Raw genomic sequence first — 18,608 nt, forward strand, 5'->3', positions numbered from 1 at the left:
ATAGCTAACAAAAAGCAAGCGCTCTTAAGGAGCGCTCCCAGGGACAGTCAGGCCAGTGCTGACCACTTATCGCCATCTGCTGACTAGGTTGAGGTCTGTGGGAAAAAAGTAGGTTGGAGGGAGCTTCTGCCACAAGCTCTGCCCTTGGCCCTGCAGGTAAGAACATCTAACATTTCAAATGTGAGTCTGCCATTATCAGTCAGCAGTGAAAATAAAATGAGAATAAAATGACAGATTTCCTGATATCAGAAAGCATATGTTCCTACTTGAAAAGGTCTAGAACCTGGGTTTTAGAAATCAGGGAATGCTATTACTATAACATTAAAAGAATTACTACAGAAACATTTTGTGTATTCTCAGATCAAAAAAATAAGTAACCAATAATAAAATAATACCAGATGGGAAAGTCCTACTGAAGGACAGAGGGGGTAGTCTGTATTAACATTGGAAACAAAGAGTATTTCCTAGACAGTCTGCAGATAACATTTATTACTTTAAGCCATGGTTTCAGTAAGTACTAAAGAAAACTACTGGTGGCTGGTGATGCGGCTCAGTGGAAAAACACATGCCTGGCACATATGTGAAGACTTGGGTTTATACCCTATTCCCCAAATCCCTTCCCCACCTCCCAAAGAGGTTGCTACTACATTGCCAGTTAGGCAAGCCAGGATTGAGGTAATAAAATCTCTTAAATTACAATTAAGTTATAATTAAAATGAATGAACAATTAAATACAACTTTTATTTAAATGAAATGTTATTCACATAGCAACATATTCAAGTGCTACAACAATATTCATATCCAAAGTCAACTTTATACCCAATATTCCTCCAAACTGAGAAAACCCTGCCTGGGTAACATGCAACATCAGATCTCTTTCTTCCTCGGGACCAAAAAGGTCTCATTATATATAATTAAAACAACAGCAACACAGAAAGCATTTCACAGCAGAGGAAGCTGTACCTCCCTGTAGATTTCCTTGGTATGAGGCAAAGCAAGGGTATTTGCAACAACGATGCGATGCCCAGTTGACTATGGCAATGCTCACATTCTAAAAGAAATCAGGATTACAAATTCCTTTATTCATAGGCAATCAAAGGTTAGTAAATCATTTCCTGAACTAAAACAATAGTCTCATCACCAAATAACAATTTCCTGTTGCCTGAGAAGGTTGTATAAGAGAGACCAAACAATTTTCCAGTTTTTGTGGGGGTTTATTTTAGTTTGGGGTGTTACACTTGATGTCCTAGGAGTGGCTTACTCCTGCAAGACTCTGCACTGAGGAATGATTCTGAGTGGGCTTGAGGACCATATGCATACTAGGAATTGAGCCTGGATCAGCTGTGTCAAGACAAGCATCCTACCAGCTATACTATTGCTCCAGCCCCAATATTCCAATTTTTTCTTAATGTTAAATATTAACATAAGATATCTTCAGAGCTCTTGTACAATATTAATGTTTTTCATAATTTTCTTTACTTTATAAACCAGCAAGTACTTTATCTGAGTATTCATTTGCAAGTCAGTAATAACCAACTACATAATCTTCTTATTCTTCTATTCAGGACACTGTATTCCAATAAAAATAAACTCCAGTTCAATAGCTATCTTGTCCTCCTCAATTCTACACAGTATATTTCACTGTTTAGTAAAACTGAGTCCTTGAGTCTGTTTTGTTTGGGGGATAGAATCCAAGGCATCACATAAGGTAAATATTCTACTGCTGAGTTACTTCCCAAAATTTTTACCTCTAATATTTTTTGTTTATTTTTGGGGCCATACCTGGCCATGCTCAGGATTTACTCTTGGCTTTGCACTCAGGGATCATTCCTGGCAAGCTCAGAGGACCATATGGATGCCAGGGATTGAACCCAGTTCAGTAGCGTGAGAGGCAAATGTCATACCTGCTGTGCTATTGCTACAGTCTCTAATTTATTTTTAAAAAATTTTTTGTAAAATTTTGTAGAAAACTACAAATGCTAGCAGCAGTATTAGTATTAGTATTAGTACTAAAGTCAACTTAAGGGCAATAACATTTTTTGCTTATAAGATTGTCTTGTTTTTCTAAGGGGGTAGACCCTCTTGTATCCCTAGATTAATTATAGTAATTTAATCATGGGGGTATTTTTCACTAATATAAATCTAGTTCACATGTCCAGTTTTGTCCCCTGGAATGTCATGTGGCTAGCCCACAATACTGGTTGTATTTCTATTTTAAGCATGATTGTTTTTCTTCCCTATGACAGTACTGGAAAATTTGTCACTCAGTGGTTAGCTCTCTCATTGCAGCTCCTGTTTCTTGCAGATGTTCTGCTGCCCATAGAGTAATTAATAAGGTTATCATTTATATGGGAGAGAATTTCTATTTCAGATGTGAGATCCCTAAAAACCATCAAATGGGGCCCCGACTGATAATATGGAACATAAGTGCTTGATTTGCATGCACCTAAGCCCCATTCAATCTCAGAACCTCTCGATCCCCAGGGCACTGACAAGAATGACACCTAAGCATAGAGCCAAGAGCAGCCCTGATCACTGCGCCAGATATAGCACAAAACTATTTCCTCACCCACCCTCAAAAACCGTCATGGCACAGGAGCAATTTTTAGTGAGTCAAGGCACAATTCACTGGCATTTTCCTCTCTAAAGGAAACCAAAAGTGTTGTTATATTTCTATAAAGGGAATGTTTTACCTGTTACCAAACCCATTAAGCAGATGGGTAGATAACAGAGATTAATGTAAAAGTATAAATTTGGCAGTTTAAGACATATTTCCAGTTTCATTCTCCTCCATTTGAGGGACATGCTGAGCATATCGGAAGGAAATTTACAATGTCAGTACCACACTACTGACTTGTTTTCCTCACTCTATCATCAAACTTCTACTAGATCAAGCAAAGCCTGTCCCTGGGGGGATGTCAGTCACCTATACATCTACTTGACAGAGAGGACAAGGTTTATCTCAGCCAAGCTGGCAAGTAGCACTTGTTGACTGCTCTGGAGCAGAGCTGATGGAAAATCTTTACCTCAGCAAAGACTTACAGAAGTTGCATAAAATTTTTGATTTTAGAATACTTTACCAGAAAATTAGAATTGTTCTTTAAGTTAAACAAATCTATGCTCAAAAAAGAAAAGTCTCTAAAAGCAAAATTCAGACTGAAAAAAAAACTCCAGAAAAATACTACTTATTACAATAATAGCTGACTTTGGCTAAATGATCATGGTAAGTCAATATCATTATTACATTTAGAAGCATTGCCTACCATGTTCTCAGAAAACTGAGTACTAGTACAGCCCATGAAAGCAGTTAACAAATGAGATAGCCCTTTGATCTTTTGTGACTTGAGAACTTAAAAAGCCACAAGCTAAGCAGGATCTGACATACAAATATTAACTTGCTCAGCACAAGATGAGTTAGAAGATAGCTATACATCTAATTCTCAATCACTTAGGATATTCTCAAGAAGTTCCTATTGGGGTACTAGTGGTTTCAAGCTTGCTGCACAATGGAGTCTTTTGGAAAGTTAAAAAAAAAAAGTACTTAGGAGCAGAGATAGTTCAATGGGCTGAGCACATACTTTCATGTGAGATCCCAAGCACCATATGATCCCCAGAGCACCGCCGAGAGCAACTCCTGTGCATGAAGCTGGAAGGAAGCCCCCAAGCACCAACAGGTGTGGCCAAAATAATTTTAAAATAATGAAGTAAAAACTTAAAAAATATACAGACCAACTGCTCTGGAGAAAGGCCCTCCATCAGTGCTCCTTCTGTTTTCCTAAGTGATTTGTAGCTGAGATATATATATAGCCCATGGACAGCTCCCTTTCAGAGAGCTGCTGAGTGAAAGCCAAATGGTAGCTTGATAGATTTGTTTTTTCTAAATTCTACCACAGACAGGGGACTTTTAGGAAAAGGCACACTTGTGCTTCCTCCAAAGACACAGCTTACTATTTGAGTGATGTTTATTCTTGGGGGCTATTATCTGGAACGTTGATTGAAAAGAAGGAAGTCCTTGTCTTGGCAGAGCAGGCAGAGTTTCAGGCTTCGGCAGCTGCCTCCAGAAATAAAGAATGCCCAGATGCCTATGAGCACCATGATGATATATGACAACACCAGACTGATTTCATAATGTGGATTTAAGAGGGTCTGCAAAAGGAAAATAAGTAAACTTGAACATAGCATCAAATTTATTAGACATTGGAAACAAATATAAAGTAAAACAAAAAAGACTTTTACCAGCTCAGATATTTCATTTGCCACACCCAACTCCCACCCACCCTACCAGGTGTAGGCCTGTATGCCCTCAACACCATTAAGCCCAAGCAATGTCACACCATTTGATTTGAACCATCTTACCTAATTGATCAAGTATTTCCAGGAGATGTCCCTATACACTATAAACTCTCTATACATCTTTTGAGATCCATAATCTACTAATAAACAGAAGATCGCTAAGAGTATTATGCCTGTGATATTTCAAAAGGTATCCGAGTATAGACTCACAGGAGAAGTTTAAGTTAGGAGGACTATAGTAACACAACCTGTAGACAATAGTTAAAGCCAAGACTAACTATGCTTTTTACTTAGAAGCTATGTGAAAGAGAGGGAAAAAGAAAAATCATAACCAAGTCTTGAGAAATTCCAACATTTGGAAATTTACTAGAAGATTGAAAATCAGTAAAGGAACCTGGGAAGAACCAACTATGAAGGGTGGTGTAGAAGAGGTGATGAGATATAGCTCCTGAAATGAGAAAAGAATCATGTCCACTGGATTTAAGAAAATAGTGTCCTTTTTGACACTGGCAAATGCAGTTTTAGAAGAAAGGTAGAGTAGAAGACAGAAAGGACTCCAAAAGTGACAGGAGAGGTGAAGGCAGCTTTTGTAAAGATAATTTTATTTGGGGGGTGGGGGGGTGGGTCACACCTGACGGTGTTCAGGGGTTACTCCAGGCTCTGCACTCAGAAATCACTCCTGGCAGGCACAGGGGACCATATAGGATGCTGAGATTCAAACCACTGTCCATCCTGGATCAGCTGTATGCAAGGCAAGCACCCTACCACTATGCTATCTCTCTGGCCTTGTAAAGATAATTTTCAAAGTTGAGCTATGATAGGACTTAGAGTCAATGGGGTGGCAGCAGAGAGGAAAAGCAGCACCCAGAGTTTATGTGGAGTACATCTAATGCTGACAAAATGGCACAGCCAAAGGAGTAAAGTTCTGAAAGAAGAGAGACCTCGGGCCTATCCAAGGATAACCACCATTAACATTTTGGCATATAATTTATCAAGCTTCTTGAGTTTGTTTTTATCACCAAAGAGAAAATTATTCAATATTGAACATTTACTGGTGGCCTATTATGTGACAGAGGTTGAAGACAAAAAGATAGAGTTCCATTTTACTGATGATCAAACTCTACTTTGATAGAAAGATGTAAAAACTATGTTAAATAGGGCTGGAGCAATAGCACTGCAGTAAGGCATTTACCTTGTATGCAGCCAATTCAGGATGCTTCTATCCCCAGCATCCCATATGGTCTCCAGTCCCCCAAGCCTGCCAGGAGCAATTTCTTTCTTATTTTTATTTTATTTTTTGAAACAATTGTGATCTACTGAGTCCTTCATAGCTGAATTTCAGATATACAATGATTCAGGGTCCTTCCCACCGTCAATGTAAACCTCCCTCCACCAGAGTGGATCTTATTCCACCAACCCTTGCCGCCTGGCCTGCCAGTATAATAGGCCCCTTTAAGTTTAGATTATTAAAGTTTAGGTCCCTTGATTCTATTATCATTGACTTTGGCTTGGTTTAGTTCTGTCCTTATTTATTTCCCTGCCAATGCATTCAAGATCACTTGGTCCCTGGGACTCAGCTTTTCTTTATTCCTTTCCTCATAGTTTTATAAAAAAATAATGTGGAAAACTGTGGTAAGTTAAAAGTAATCCATGTCCCAAGATTCTGTGAAAAAAATGGAAGCTCCAATTAAAACATAAAAAAATACAATTTTAAATAAAGGGATGTGTGTGACAGGGTTTTTTTTTGTTTGTTTGTTTTTTGTTTTTTTTGTATTTTGTTTGATTTTGCATAGACACAGCAAAATATGGAGAAAATAGAAAGGAAAGACCTTTGGCCTATAAACAGGGAGACCTTACCCAGGAAACATCCTGGCACTACAGGCTCCAGGCATAATAAGCTGTTTAACACCAAAGTCTTTCTCTGTGGTCCCAATAAGGAGCAATTTCTGAACACCCAGCCAGGAGTGACGACCCCTGAGCACTGCCGAGTATGGCTCAAAAATAAGTAAACAAACAAAAACAAAAACTACGTTAAATAAAATGGTGGAACGGAGATGCTAGAGCAATAGAACAGCATGTTGAGCATCTGCTTTGCACTCAATTGACCTAAGTTAAATCCTCAAAACCTTAAATAGAAGAGGTATTTATTTTTATATTAAATATATTTAATATTTAAAATGAATTTGCATTAAATACATATGATCCCCTGACTGCTTCCAGGAGTGATTCCTGAGCACAGCCAGGTGTGGTCCAAAGACAAAAGAAAAAGGAAGGAATGGAAAAAGGGAAGAAGAGAGTGTGGAAGAGAAAGAAAGAAAAAGAGGGAGGGAAGGAAGGAAATAAGGAAGGAAGGAAGGAAGGAAGGAAGGAAGGAAGGAAGGAAGGAAGGAAGGAAGGAAGGAAGGAAGGGAGGGAGGGAGGGAGGGGGGAGGGAGGGAGGAGGAAGGAAGGAAGGAAGGAAGGAAGGAAGGAAGGAAGGAAGGAAGGAAGGAAGGAAGAGGGAGGGAGGGAGGGAGGGAGGGAGGGAGGAAGGAAGGGAGGGAGGGAGGAAGGAAGGAAGGAAGGAAGGGAGAAGGGAGGGAGGGAGGGAGGGAAAGTGGGAGGGAGAGTGGGAGGGCGGGAGGGAGGAAGCAAGGGCTAGTGATACAGCTGAGTTTGAAATAATCAAGTATTTGGGGACAAGAATTCTCATGGAAAGAGTAGAATCTTCCAAATTTACCTTGATTTCAGAGGCAAATATCAAAAGCAGTTGGATATAACAACCACATTAGATCCATTTAGATTAAGTATACAGTAAGAAGCATGGCAAGTAAAGAGTAAGAAGCAGAAAATAAGTTTTCTACCACTGGGCCCGGAGAGATAGCACAGCGGCATTTGCCTTGCAAGCAGCCAATCCAGGACCTAAGGTGGTTGGTTCAAATCCCGGTGTCCCATATGGTCCCCCGTGCCTGCCAGGAGCTATTTCTGAGCAGACAGCCAGGAGTAACCCCTGAGCACTGCCGGGTGTGGCCCAAAAACCAAAAAAAAAAAAAAAGTTTTCTACCACTAAGAGAGAAGTGTCTTATGTTAAATAAGTCTGGATTTAATTCCTCTCACATTTGATCACTCATTAATATACTTGGAGCCAGGAGCCAGAGAGATAGTACAGAGGATAGCCCAGGTCTGATCCCCATTCCTCATGGTCTTCCCTCACCAAGCCAACACTGCCAGTAGCAGCTCCCAAGCACAGAGCCAGAAGTGGCCTCCAAACTAAAACAAACAAAACCAAACCACAACTAATACGGTGCTACTGTGGTAAGACTTAAAAAACTTTTATATCAATCATATTTTATATAATTTTTGCAGTGCTGGAGATCAAACCCAGGGTTTCACATATGAAGACAAGTGCTGTACCACTGAGTTCTATTTAGCCCCCTGCCTGTTAATCATTCTTTAAATAATTTTTCTGAATTTCCTCATTTTCCCACTAGAATGAAATTCACTTGGAACAGACTAACATTTTAGATATACGGATTTTTTTCCCAAAAACAGCTTAAACATCATGGTTATACTCACCAGCATAGACACCACTGCATGTGTCATCAGAACGATGAGAATGACGTACCACTGCTTTTTCTCGCAGCCATCAAAAAACACAATGCCCCAGAACATGTTCAGCAATATAATAACCAGCGTCATGAAAGCTGAAAGATAGTCAATCCATTAATGCCATAAGACAGCAGACACCAAAGACCACTCACCAGCTGGTCAGGAAGCACAGGTGCTCAGGTAGGGGAGTCCCACCCACACACGCTGACCCCATGGAAGGCGCAAACCCCCTTCCACTTGGTTTCCCCTGCCTATGCCAAGTAGGGGAGCCCCACCCACCAACACCGCCCACCCACACAAATATAGCCTAACACAACATATAGGTCTAGTCTGCTCAGACCTAACACCCAAATTTCTTAAATTATTCAGAGCCCATATAATTGGAAGCAAAATACCAAACAAGCCAGAAATACCTGTATCAAACTAGACAGGTGGCAAAGGCGAGCTCTAATCGAAAGGCCCCGCAAACCAGGCAACTCCAAGAATTTCAAAGAAATATGGGTAAACCAAGGAAGGCCCTAACATCTGGAGATATGGAAGGAAACCCAAACAAGTTTCCAAGTCCACCAAAACGAACAGGCCCAAGAGATGAAGACCTAAAAACAGCAATGAGAAAAGAAATGCAAATCATGGTAAATAAAATGAAAGAAGCACTAGCCAGCGAGTACAAGAAAATGTATGAATGGATGAAAAAAATCAATCAACTAAGAGAAGAACTGCTACAGAATGAGAAATTCCATACAAATGAAATTTAAGGAAATAATAAATAATATAAAAAGCCATACGGGCAGAATCTCAGTTGTAAAAGCGCATAGAACAACTGGAAGAAAAACTGCAATCAAAAACCAACCAGGAAGACAACAAGGAAATAAAAGGCAAAGCACTGAAAGAGAAAGTCCAGTACTTAATAAACAAAGACAAAAGAAATAATCTAAGAAATGTAGGTATACCAGAAGGGGAGAAAATAGGGAAAGGAGACGAACATGCAGTCAGGGAGATATTAGCAGAAAATTTTCCAGCCCTCTAGAAAGAGACTTCGATGCAATTCCAGGAAGTAAAAAGAGTCCCTAATAAAATAGACCCTAATAAGCCAACACCAAGACATATAGTAATCCAAATGGCAAGAGAGAGAGAGAGAGAGAGAGAGAGAGAGAGAGAGAGAGAGAGAGAAATGAACTCTTTAAAGCCATAAGGGAGAAAAAAAACCTCAAGTACAAAGGAAGGGACATAAGAATCAAACCAGATCTCCCTTTTGAAACAATTCAAGCAAGAAGACAGTGGAATGACATATTTAAATGACTGAATGAAAGAAATTTCCAACCTAGCATCCAATACCCAGCAAAATTCTTATTCATATGGGAAGGAAGACTAAAAACGTTCTCAAATAAAAATGATCTTACAATATTTGCGCAAACAAAACTGATCTTAAATGACCTACTCAGAGACGAATTACACAATCCAAATCCCCGATTGTAACAACAACCTACACAACACAAATACACTACAGCCCTCTCTCTCAATAATCTCCCTAAATGTTAATGGTCTAAACCAGGGGTCCTCAAACTTTTTAAAAAGGGGCCAGTTCACTGTCCCTCAGACCATTGGAGGGTCTGACTATAGTAAAAACAAAACTTATGAACAAATTCTTATGCACACTGCATATATCTTATTTTGCAATGAAGAAACAAAATAGATACAAATACAATATGTGGCCCACGGGCCATAGTTTGAGGACCACTGATCTCTCCCATTAAAAGACATATACTAGAGAACTGGATTAGAAAACATAAATTGAACTTCTGCTGCTTACAAGAAACACACCTACTAATACAGGACAGGCACAGGAGGCACAGGTGCTAGGAGGTAACCTAGAGGAAGTGAGAGTAACCACTATCTGATATTTGCAGGACCTGCACATCCATTTCCTCCAATCCTAACTCAAAGGCAACATTAAGAATGAGTAGCCTGTTTCCAGTTTCTCAGAGGAATAAAATAAAACTATTACCACCACTTAACCAATTTTTTCCAAATTGTTTTTCTAAACTTAATTATGAGAGGATTTTCTCATTTATAAGAATTTTTTTCAGGACATGGAGATATAGTACAGCAGGCAGGGCATGTAGAGTCAATTCCCCACACACAAATCCCCAAACCTCGACAGGAATGTTGCCTGAACACAGAGCCTAAAGTACTGAGCACTAAAATAAACCAGAAGCATGAGTAAGTCCTGAGAACTGCCAGGTATGGCCCAAAATCCAAAAAGTAAACAAATGAATAAATACATTTAAAGGTATAACTGTTGTAGTTAGAGGAAGTCAATTACAGTTAGTGATAGTATCGCAATTTCAGTAAGTGATGATAAATTCCTTAAATAGAATATAAAAATTTTTTTTTTTTGGTTTTTGGGCCACACCCTGTGATGCTCAGGGGTTACTCCTGGCTATGCGCTCAGAAGTTGCTCCTGGCTTCTTGGGGGACCATATGGGACGCCGGGGGATCGAACCGTGGTCCGTCCTAGGCTAGCGCAGGCACCTTACCTCCAGTGCCACCGCCCGGCCCCATACATTTATTTTTATATTAATTTTTAATGTTAGGTACTGTGATTTACATAATATAATGATAAGAATTTCATAATACAACATTCTAACACTTACTACCAGAATGTCCCCTTCTCCACCTACAACTCTCGCTCAACCCACCCCACCCTTATGGTAAATTCAGTTCTGTAGACCAGTCTCAGTTTCTGTTGCTTTGTGTGTGTGTGTGTGTGTGTGTGTGTGTGTGTAGACCAGTATCAGTTTCTGTTGCCTTTGTGTGTGTGTGTGTGTGTGCATGCGTGTGTGTGTGTGTGTGTGTGTGTGTGTGTGTGTGTGGTTTCTTTATCTGGTCATCTGTTCTTGGATACTTGTTGCATTTCCAGATTTGGCCTATTACAAATAGTGTTACAGTAAACTTAGGAGTGAATTTTTTTGGAATATTATTGTGGGCCTATGGGGTAAATGCCAAAAAATGGAACTGTGGAGTCACATTGAAGCTCAAGTTTTAGGGATTTTTGTTTTGTTTCGGGGGGCACACCCAGCAACACTCATGGGTTATGTATGGCTCTGTGCTCAGAAATCATTCCTGGCAGGCTCAGGGACTATCTAAGATATTGAAGATCAAACCTGGGTGAGCCGTGTGCAAGGCAAGCATCACACCCACTGTTCTGTCACTCTGGCCCCAATTTTTAGGTTTTTTTGATAAGTGTCTATATTGCTTTCCCAAAAGATTGAACCACAGTTGCTATTCCCATTAGTAGAAAAGGGTTCCTTTTCCCCACACCCATGCCAACAATGGTCATTCTGTTCTTTTTGATGTGTGTCAGTCTCACTGGTGTGAAGTAATAACTCATTGTTATTCTAATTTGCATTTCCCTGATAAGTGATGAGGAGCTTCACCTATTCCCAATATATCTTTTGGCAATCTGTATGTACTATTTGTATTTCTTTTATGAACAGAAGTCTCTATTCATTTCTACTCTCCGTTTGTTGATAGGGGTAGATGTTTTTTCTTGTTAAGTTCTGTCAGCACCTTGTATAACTTAGATATGCCCTAATCTAATGGGAATTGAGTAAATAGTTTCTCCCATTCCATGGGTCACCTTTGTAACCTCGTCACTATTTACTTTGAGGCACAGAAGCTTCTTGGCTTAATATAGTCCCATTTGTTTATCTCTGCTACCACTAGTTTGGGCAGTGATGTTTCCTCCTTAAAGATGCCTTTAAACTCAATTTCATGAAGTGTTTTACAATGTGTTCTCCTATATACTTTATGGTTCTGGGTCTGATATCAAAGTCTTTAATCCATTTGGATTTGACCTTTGTGCATGGTGTTAGATGGATGTCTGAGTTTGCTTTTTTGCAAATGGCTGACCATTTTTTACAACACCACTTGTTGAAGAGGCTTTCCTTGCTCCATTTTCCATTTCTTGCCAATTTATCAAAGATTAATTGTTTGTCTGTCTGCGGGAACATTCTCTGAATATTCAAATCTATTCTATTTATCTGAGGGTCTGTCTTTATTCCAATACCATGCTGTTTTTATGACTATTGCTTTGTATACAATTTCTTTTTCCGAAGGTTTGTTTTAGCTTTTATTTTAGTTTGTTTTAGTTTGTTTATTGTTCCAAATGAATTTCAAGAATGTTTGGTATACTTCTTGAAGAATGTCATGGGTATCCATAAAGGAATTGCATTAAATCTGTGTAATACACATATCACAAAGAACAACAACAATCAGTGCTGGCATCAATGTGGAGAAAAAGGAACTTCATTCATTGCTGGTAGAAATGCCATCTAGTCCAACCTTTATGAAAAACAATATGGAGATTTCTCATAAACTGGAAATTGAGCTTCCATATGATCCAGCTATACTACTCCTACATATATACCCAGGAACTCAAAAACACAATAGAAAAATGCCTTTGGCACACCTATATTCAGTGCAGTGCTATGTACAATAGCCAGAATCTGGAAACAACCTAGATGCCCGAAAACAAATGAGTGGATAAGAAAACTGTGGTACATATACACAATGGAATGCTATGTAGCCTTCAGGAAAAATGAAGTTACAAAATTTTCCTATACAAGGATGAAAACTATAATGCTGAGTGAAATAAATCAGAAGGAGAGAGAATGACACAGAATAGTCTCAATCATCTGTGGAATTTAAGAAAAATAAAAAACATTATTGTAATAATACCTAAAGACAATAGAGATGAGGGGTGGAAGGACTGGCCCATGATGAAGTTTACCACAAAGAGTGGTGAGTACACTTAGAGAAATAACTACAATAACAATAACTATAACAACAACAATTGTGACAATTGTAGTGAAATAGATTACCTATCTCGAATGCAGGTAGGGGGTTGGAGAAAAGGAAAATGGGAGGCATTGGTGGTGGAAAGGTTGCACTGGTGGTGAACGGGGTTTTCCTTTTTATAACTGAAATCCAACTACAAACATGTTTGTAATCATGGTGTTTAAATAAAGGCATTTTTTTAAAAATGAAACATTTTAAAAAATGCAGAGCAACCATGACAATATAAGATAAAATAACCTTTCAGCTAAAATTTAAAAGGAGGGATGCATATTATATAATGGCTAAGGAATTAATCCGTAATTATTAACACTCATCATATGTGCATCAAATAAAAAATATCAAAATATATTTAATTATTAACAGATTAGAACAGAGATATTGAGGGCAACACAAAAGTAGTAGAAAGTTTCAATCTTGAACTCTCAGTAACGAACAGATAACCAAATAGGAAATCAACAAGTAAACAACAGCAATTAAATTAGGAGTTGGACCAGGTGGGTAATTTGCAAGATTACCCACTTCTCCCTCCCCTGCAATAAAACAAATAAGCACTCTTCTCTATTGCACAAGGAATATTTTTAAGAATAGATCACTTATTGAGACATCAAATAAATTTATAAAGAATGAAATCATCAATTACCTTTTTGGATCTCACTATTATAAAACTAGAAATCAACAACAAAGAGCAGAAAAATGAAAACATATATAGAGTCCAAACAACATGTAACTAAATAACTACTAGATTAATGAATAAAACTAATAAGTTAATGAAGGGGAAAAATGTTTTAATTATTATCTATTTCTATTTTGGATTCAAGATCACATTCCACAGTGTTCAGGGAATCATATGTGGTGGCAAGGACTTAAACCAGGCCTGAAGTTGCAGAGTTCGCACACAATGCAAGTGTCATACCTCTTATACTGTTCTCCTGGCCCTAGTGAGGATGGTTTCTTCTAATGCCTCCATCCAGATATTGCTTTCTTATTGTTGCCAAAGACTAGGCAAAGTTAGAAGCAAAAACTACTTCAACTTCTCTGCTCAAGCCACTATCAGTGCTCAGGGAAAAGCCTGGCTTGGTTCAGGGCTATTAAAGACAGCTTTGAGGACCTTCGTGACATGAATGTTCATGGTCCACCAGCCCCATGAGGCAGCTGTCAAGCTGCACCTGGAGTCTACTTGTTTTACATGACATGGAAGATGATCCCTGCACCCAATTTCTCAAGGAACCTGAGGCATGGGCTTGGGAGAGAAAATGCTCTTTGCGGGGATGGAAAGTCAGTCCTAATCTCAAAACAGTGTTTTCAGGTCTGATGCATTCCCTTAACAAAAGAGAATTTCAGGAGACTAATGGTAAAGCAAAAACAGTCTTTATTGAGAAAAATTTGTTTAGAAGAATATGAAGGGAAAGAAATTTAGAAGTATGTGCTCCAGGAACAAAAACCTCTCTATCTCATATGAAGGTTGGCTAACTTAGAATAAATGAGACAAAAAATCAAATAATAGTGAATCTAGAAGAAAAAGTCTAAAATACCAATAATAAGCAAGAATCAGAACAGTTACTGAGTCAGTTTACAGTTCTGATCAAAAAGAAAAGCTCAGGATCAGAAGGTTTAATCACTATAACCTATCCTTCTCTAACTACTCCCAAAAACTGGGGCAGGGGGAAGGAATTCTTTCAAATATATTATACAAGTTCAATATTATTCCATTCCAAAAGCAGACAAAGATAATGTGCACACACAATCTATAAGTTGATTAACATAAATACAAAAATCTCTAAGAAAAAATGAAAGGAATCCAAATTGGAAAAGGAGGCCAGAGGAGTGTGGCCACTCTGTTTCGCTTCACAGCCGCATACATCTTCTAACTAATGAACCCCAACATAACAGTTAAACACACACACACACACACAATGGAGAAACAATGCAGGCCAATACCATACATAAAGAATGAAGATGGCAGCTCTGATGACCCAAAAAGTGCCAACCACCTAGTTAGCCTCTCAGATAAGGAGTTTAGAGAAGAAATATGGAGGTTGTTCATAGAACACAAAGAAAGCATGGATTAAGCTGAACAGACTACAAATATAGAAATCAGAAAACTCCAAACTGAAATAACAGATCTGAAAAAGTCAATAGACAAAATAAAAACCTCAATGGAAAGCCTCTCCAGCAGAGTAACAGCAGCTGAGGATAGAATCAGTGAGCTGGAAGATGAGATGCATAACAACTCTATACAACAGAAGAGAATGGAAAAGCAAATGATCAGACAATGGGAAAAAGTAATCTAAGAATGTAAACAGATGAAAATAGAAGTCTTTGATAAACTCAACAGAAACAACATAAGAATCATTGGAGTCCCAGAGACCCAGGAAGAAAATCCCCAGGAACAATCAATAGTCAAGGACATCATTGCAGATAAACTTCCAGAGCTAAAATACTGCATATAACCAAATTCCCATGTAAAAAGTTCTGAGTTCAATTCCTTGACAATGCATCACCTATGACCACCAAATGGGTTAAAAAACAGCCTGGACCCAGACCCAACCCAGCTGGTAGATTTGTTTACCAATAACCACACAGTTTGGCAAAGCAAGAAATTTACTGAAGAATACACTGGTCACGTTGACACAGATGAGACAATCGTGAAAGAATAGAAGACAGTCTTTCATCACAGCCTTGAGGAACTTTTTATTGTCCTTTTTCAGGTATATAAGTTATTTTGCTAAGTTTCTAAGAGACACCATTGTTTTTACTGATCAGTAATCTTATGGGAAACTCGTAGTGTGCTTAATCTCTCTAGCCCTGTCAAAGCTTTCTTTGTTAAAACAGTCACTATGAGCAAGTTCCTTTTCTCTATAAATTCAAACTTACTGAAATTTTTTGTTGGTTTTTGTGATACACCCAGTGGTACACAGGCTCTTCTTCTGGTTCTAGACTCTGGCAGGGATCTGGGGTCCAGATTGTGGGGTGCTAGAGATCAAACTTGGGTTAGCTGCCAATATGACAAGCAATCCCTCTGAATTATTGCTCCATCTCCCCACTAACTGGAGGTGATCTAGCTGCAAAGCAGACATTTGCCAATGTCCATTGAAAATCTAAATCACTATAATTGTGGGTGGGGAACTTCCAGAATTTATTAAATGGCCGCCTAACCCTAAATGTGTGACCTAAAAGTGTGACTCAAAAAAACAAAAACAAAATAACTATATATGAGGGTCCAAGTCGCAGAGATTGCTCCCGGGATACTTCTCACTGCTTCCCAGGCCGCCAGCTGAAAAGGCACTGGCCTCTCTGAGCTCCTCCACCCTCCACCAACCTCCATGTGCCTCAGCACCTGCATTTACCTTCCCGAGGCCTCTACTCGCCCTGGGGTCTATGGAAGTAATGAAAAGACCCCCTAATCTGGCGCATCAGCAGAGCTTGTAGAAAGCAGATTGTTTATTAGCTGCAGGGAAATTCGAAGAGGCTATTTCTTGTCATAAAAAGGCTGCAGCACATCTTTCTGAAGCCATGAAGCTGACACAGTCTGAGCAGATTTACTTATCTAAGTGCAAAGGGATAGTTACTTGAAGCAGCTGCTGCTCATCCAGGAGTGGTGGAAGAGGACAAAGGGGGAGGAAAGATTGAAAGCTAGTAAAATACTAACAAGGAAGCAGTCAGCCAGCTGCAGGTAGCTCTCAAATTGGCTGTTGAGGATGACAAGAGCCAGAGTTCCCTTCTTTTCCAAAACAACCCTTCTATAGAGAAGTGCCTTCCTGAAATTCAGGGTGTCTTTGACAGGGATCTAGACACATTTGATTTGAGCATATGGTTACTTTGACTAAATCCTATAAAAAATTTATATGTGTGTGTGTGTGTGTGTGTGTGTGTATGAATCATTAGTCTTTAAAGAATCAGAAGGCAAATTTGATGAAGAACCAATACTAGATGCCTATACTGGAATGATGAGTAAGTATCCACTGGGTTTGCAGCACTCTTTACGCAAGCTATCTCTAACCTACCACGTTTTAGGGAGACAAGAACTTAGACCATATCTAGTGGTGCTCAGGGATTATTTTTGGCTTTCAGGATGTTCAGAAATGACCCCTCAAAGTACTCAGGAAGCCATATGTGGCACCAGGGATCCAACCAGAATTGGCTACATGCAAAACAAGCACCTTAACTCCTGCAGTATCTCTGCAAAACCAAAACTATGGCTTTTTTTTTTTAAAGCTGGTGATTCCCCTATGTATCTTTCTATTATTATCTTCAATTGCTTTACACATTTGGGAGGAATGCCTTATTTCCCTTATTAGAAAGTAAGTTCATTGAGGGCAGGAATTATTAAATGTTTCAATTTTCTTGCAGTGATGACTTCCCCATGAAAACATGTTCATCCAAAGATTCTCCTTCCTCCCTTCTCCAGAAATGACACAACAGCCAAGCAGTATGGCCTGCTCAGTGCCTCAGTCCTACAGCCTAGCCATGAAATGTGCAACATGCTAGATACTTGTCCCCACTTAAAGTTAAAAGAAAAAAAAAAAAAAAGAAAAATGAGTTGTTCTTTAAGTGACACATGTGTGTTTAAATACAATTCTTTTAAACATTACTGCACATTAACAAAACATTCTGTGCCCCCCTCAACTTCAAGATTAAATTATACTGCCTCTCACAAAAAGGGGTCAAGATGACAAAATAATTAAAGCTTATATATATATATATATATACTAAGACCAATATATACTAATAAAACCCATAAAAGCATATATATTAAATATTTACTTGTAATATATCAACTACACAGTAACACCATCAACACAGTAAAATAAAAGTAAATTTTGGCTTATTTTGTTCTGGGGACACACCTGGCAATGCTCAGAAATTATTCCTACTCTGAACACAAAAATTACTTCTGACAGTGCTCGGGGACCATATGATATACCAAAGGTTGGAACCCATGTTGGTTGTATGCAAGGCAAGTGCCCTAACCACTGTACTAAAATTTCTTCAGCCCCAATAAGATTTTATTTAAAAAATAAAATACTCAATATTCTAAAATATTAACAAAAATTTTATTTTCCTAGGTCTTTCCTGAACAACAGAACATTCATAGTCTAATAGCATTTTTGCTATAACAACAATTATTATAATGAACAGTTGAAAATTGAGTGAAATTGGAATTAGTAAAATTGATTAAGAAGTTATTTTAAAAAAAGTTTAAAAACAGAAGTTATTCAGACCACAAGTTTGAATATTCACAATTAGTAGGTACATACCTGCATTTATGAAGAAATGGGGAGAATCTCCATGTATACCCACTATGCCTGGTCCCAAGGCATTAGACAAGGTATTTACAAAGGCAAATATTCCACTCATGATTCCAAAGCCCAATCCAGAAACTAAAGAGAGAGAAAAACATTGGTAAGCCTTTTCATGCTATAATTTCTTCTACAAAATTCAAGATTAAGGTATAGTATTTCATTTAAGAGGAAGAATACACATAGTGTTAAAAGGCAGTAGAAAGTGGCTAAATGATATTTAGTGAAGAAAGTCAGGGCAAGAGAATGAAAATGAAGTGTGTGTAGCAAAGAAATAAAAAGAGACTAAAAAAAAGACCCTTAAATGCACAGAAGATATAAACAAGACAAGAAGACACCAAAGCTCAGGCTTTATTTTATAATAGTCTGTAGAATTTAATTTTATGGCTTAGAACTATAATTGTGTTTGAAAGGAGCCTGTGTGTTCTGAGGTATAACTGAGCCAAACTGTAATGACTCATTTGAAGAATTTATCTTTAGGGCCAGAGATGTGGTAGAGCAATTTCCCAGCAGGTGTGAAGCCCTACATTTGTTTCCCAGAACAGTAAACAATAAGGAAATTTAAAT

General features: G+C 38.5%; 1 protein-coding gene across 1 annotated transcript in view; it reads right to left on the reverse strand.

Moving 5' to 3' along the window:
- Positions 1 to 722: 722 nt before the first annotated feature.
- The window catches only part of APH1B (aph-1 homolog B, gamma-secretase subunit), a 29,793-nt gene continuing 11,907 nt past the window's right edge, over positions 723 to 18,608 (reverse strand). Inside the window, exons 4-6 of the mRNA XM_049773043.1 lie at positions 18,000 to 18,122; positions 7,849 to 7,976; positions 723 to 4,146 (exon numbers count right to left, since the gene is read on the reverse strand). Of these exons, the coding sequence (XP_049629000.1) occupies positions 3,979 to 4,146; positions 7,849 to 7,976; positions 18,000 to 18,122 (419 nt within the window). The 3' untranslated portion in view covers positions 723 to 3,978. The remainder of the gene's footprint in view (positions 4,147 to 7,848; positions 7,977 to 17,999; positions 18,123 to 18,608) is intronic.

The sequence above is a fragment of the Suncus etruscus genome, chromosome 5 (assembly GCF_024139225.1).
Source record: "Suncus etruscus isolate mSunEtr1 chromosome 5, mSunEtr1.pri.cur, whole genome shotgun sequence".
Lineage (NCBI taxonomy): Eukaryota > Metazoa > Chordata > Mammalia > Eulipotyphla > Soricidae > Suncus > Suncus etruscus.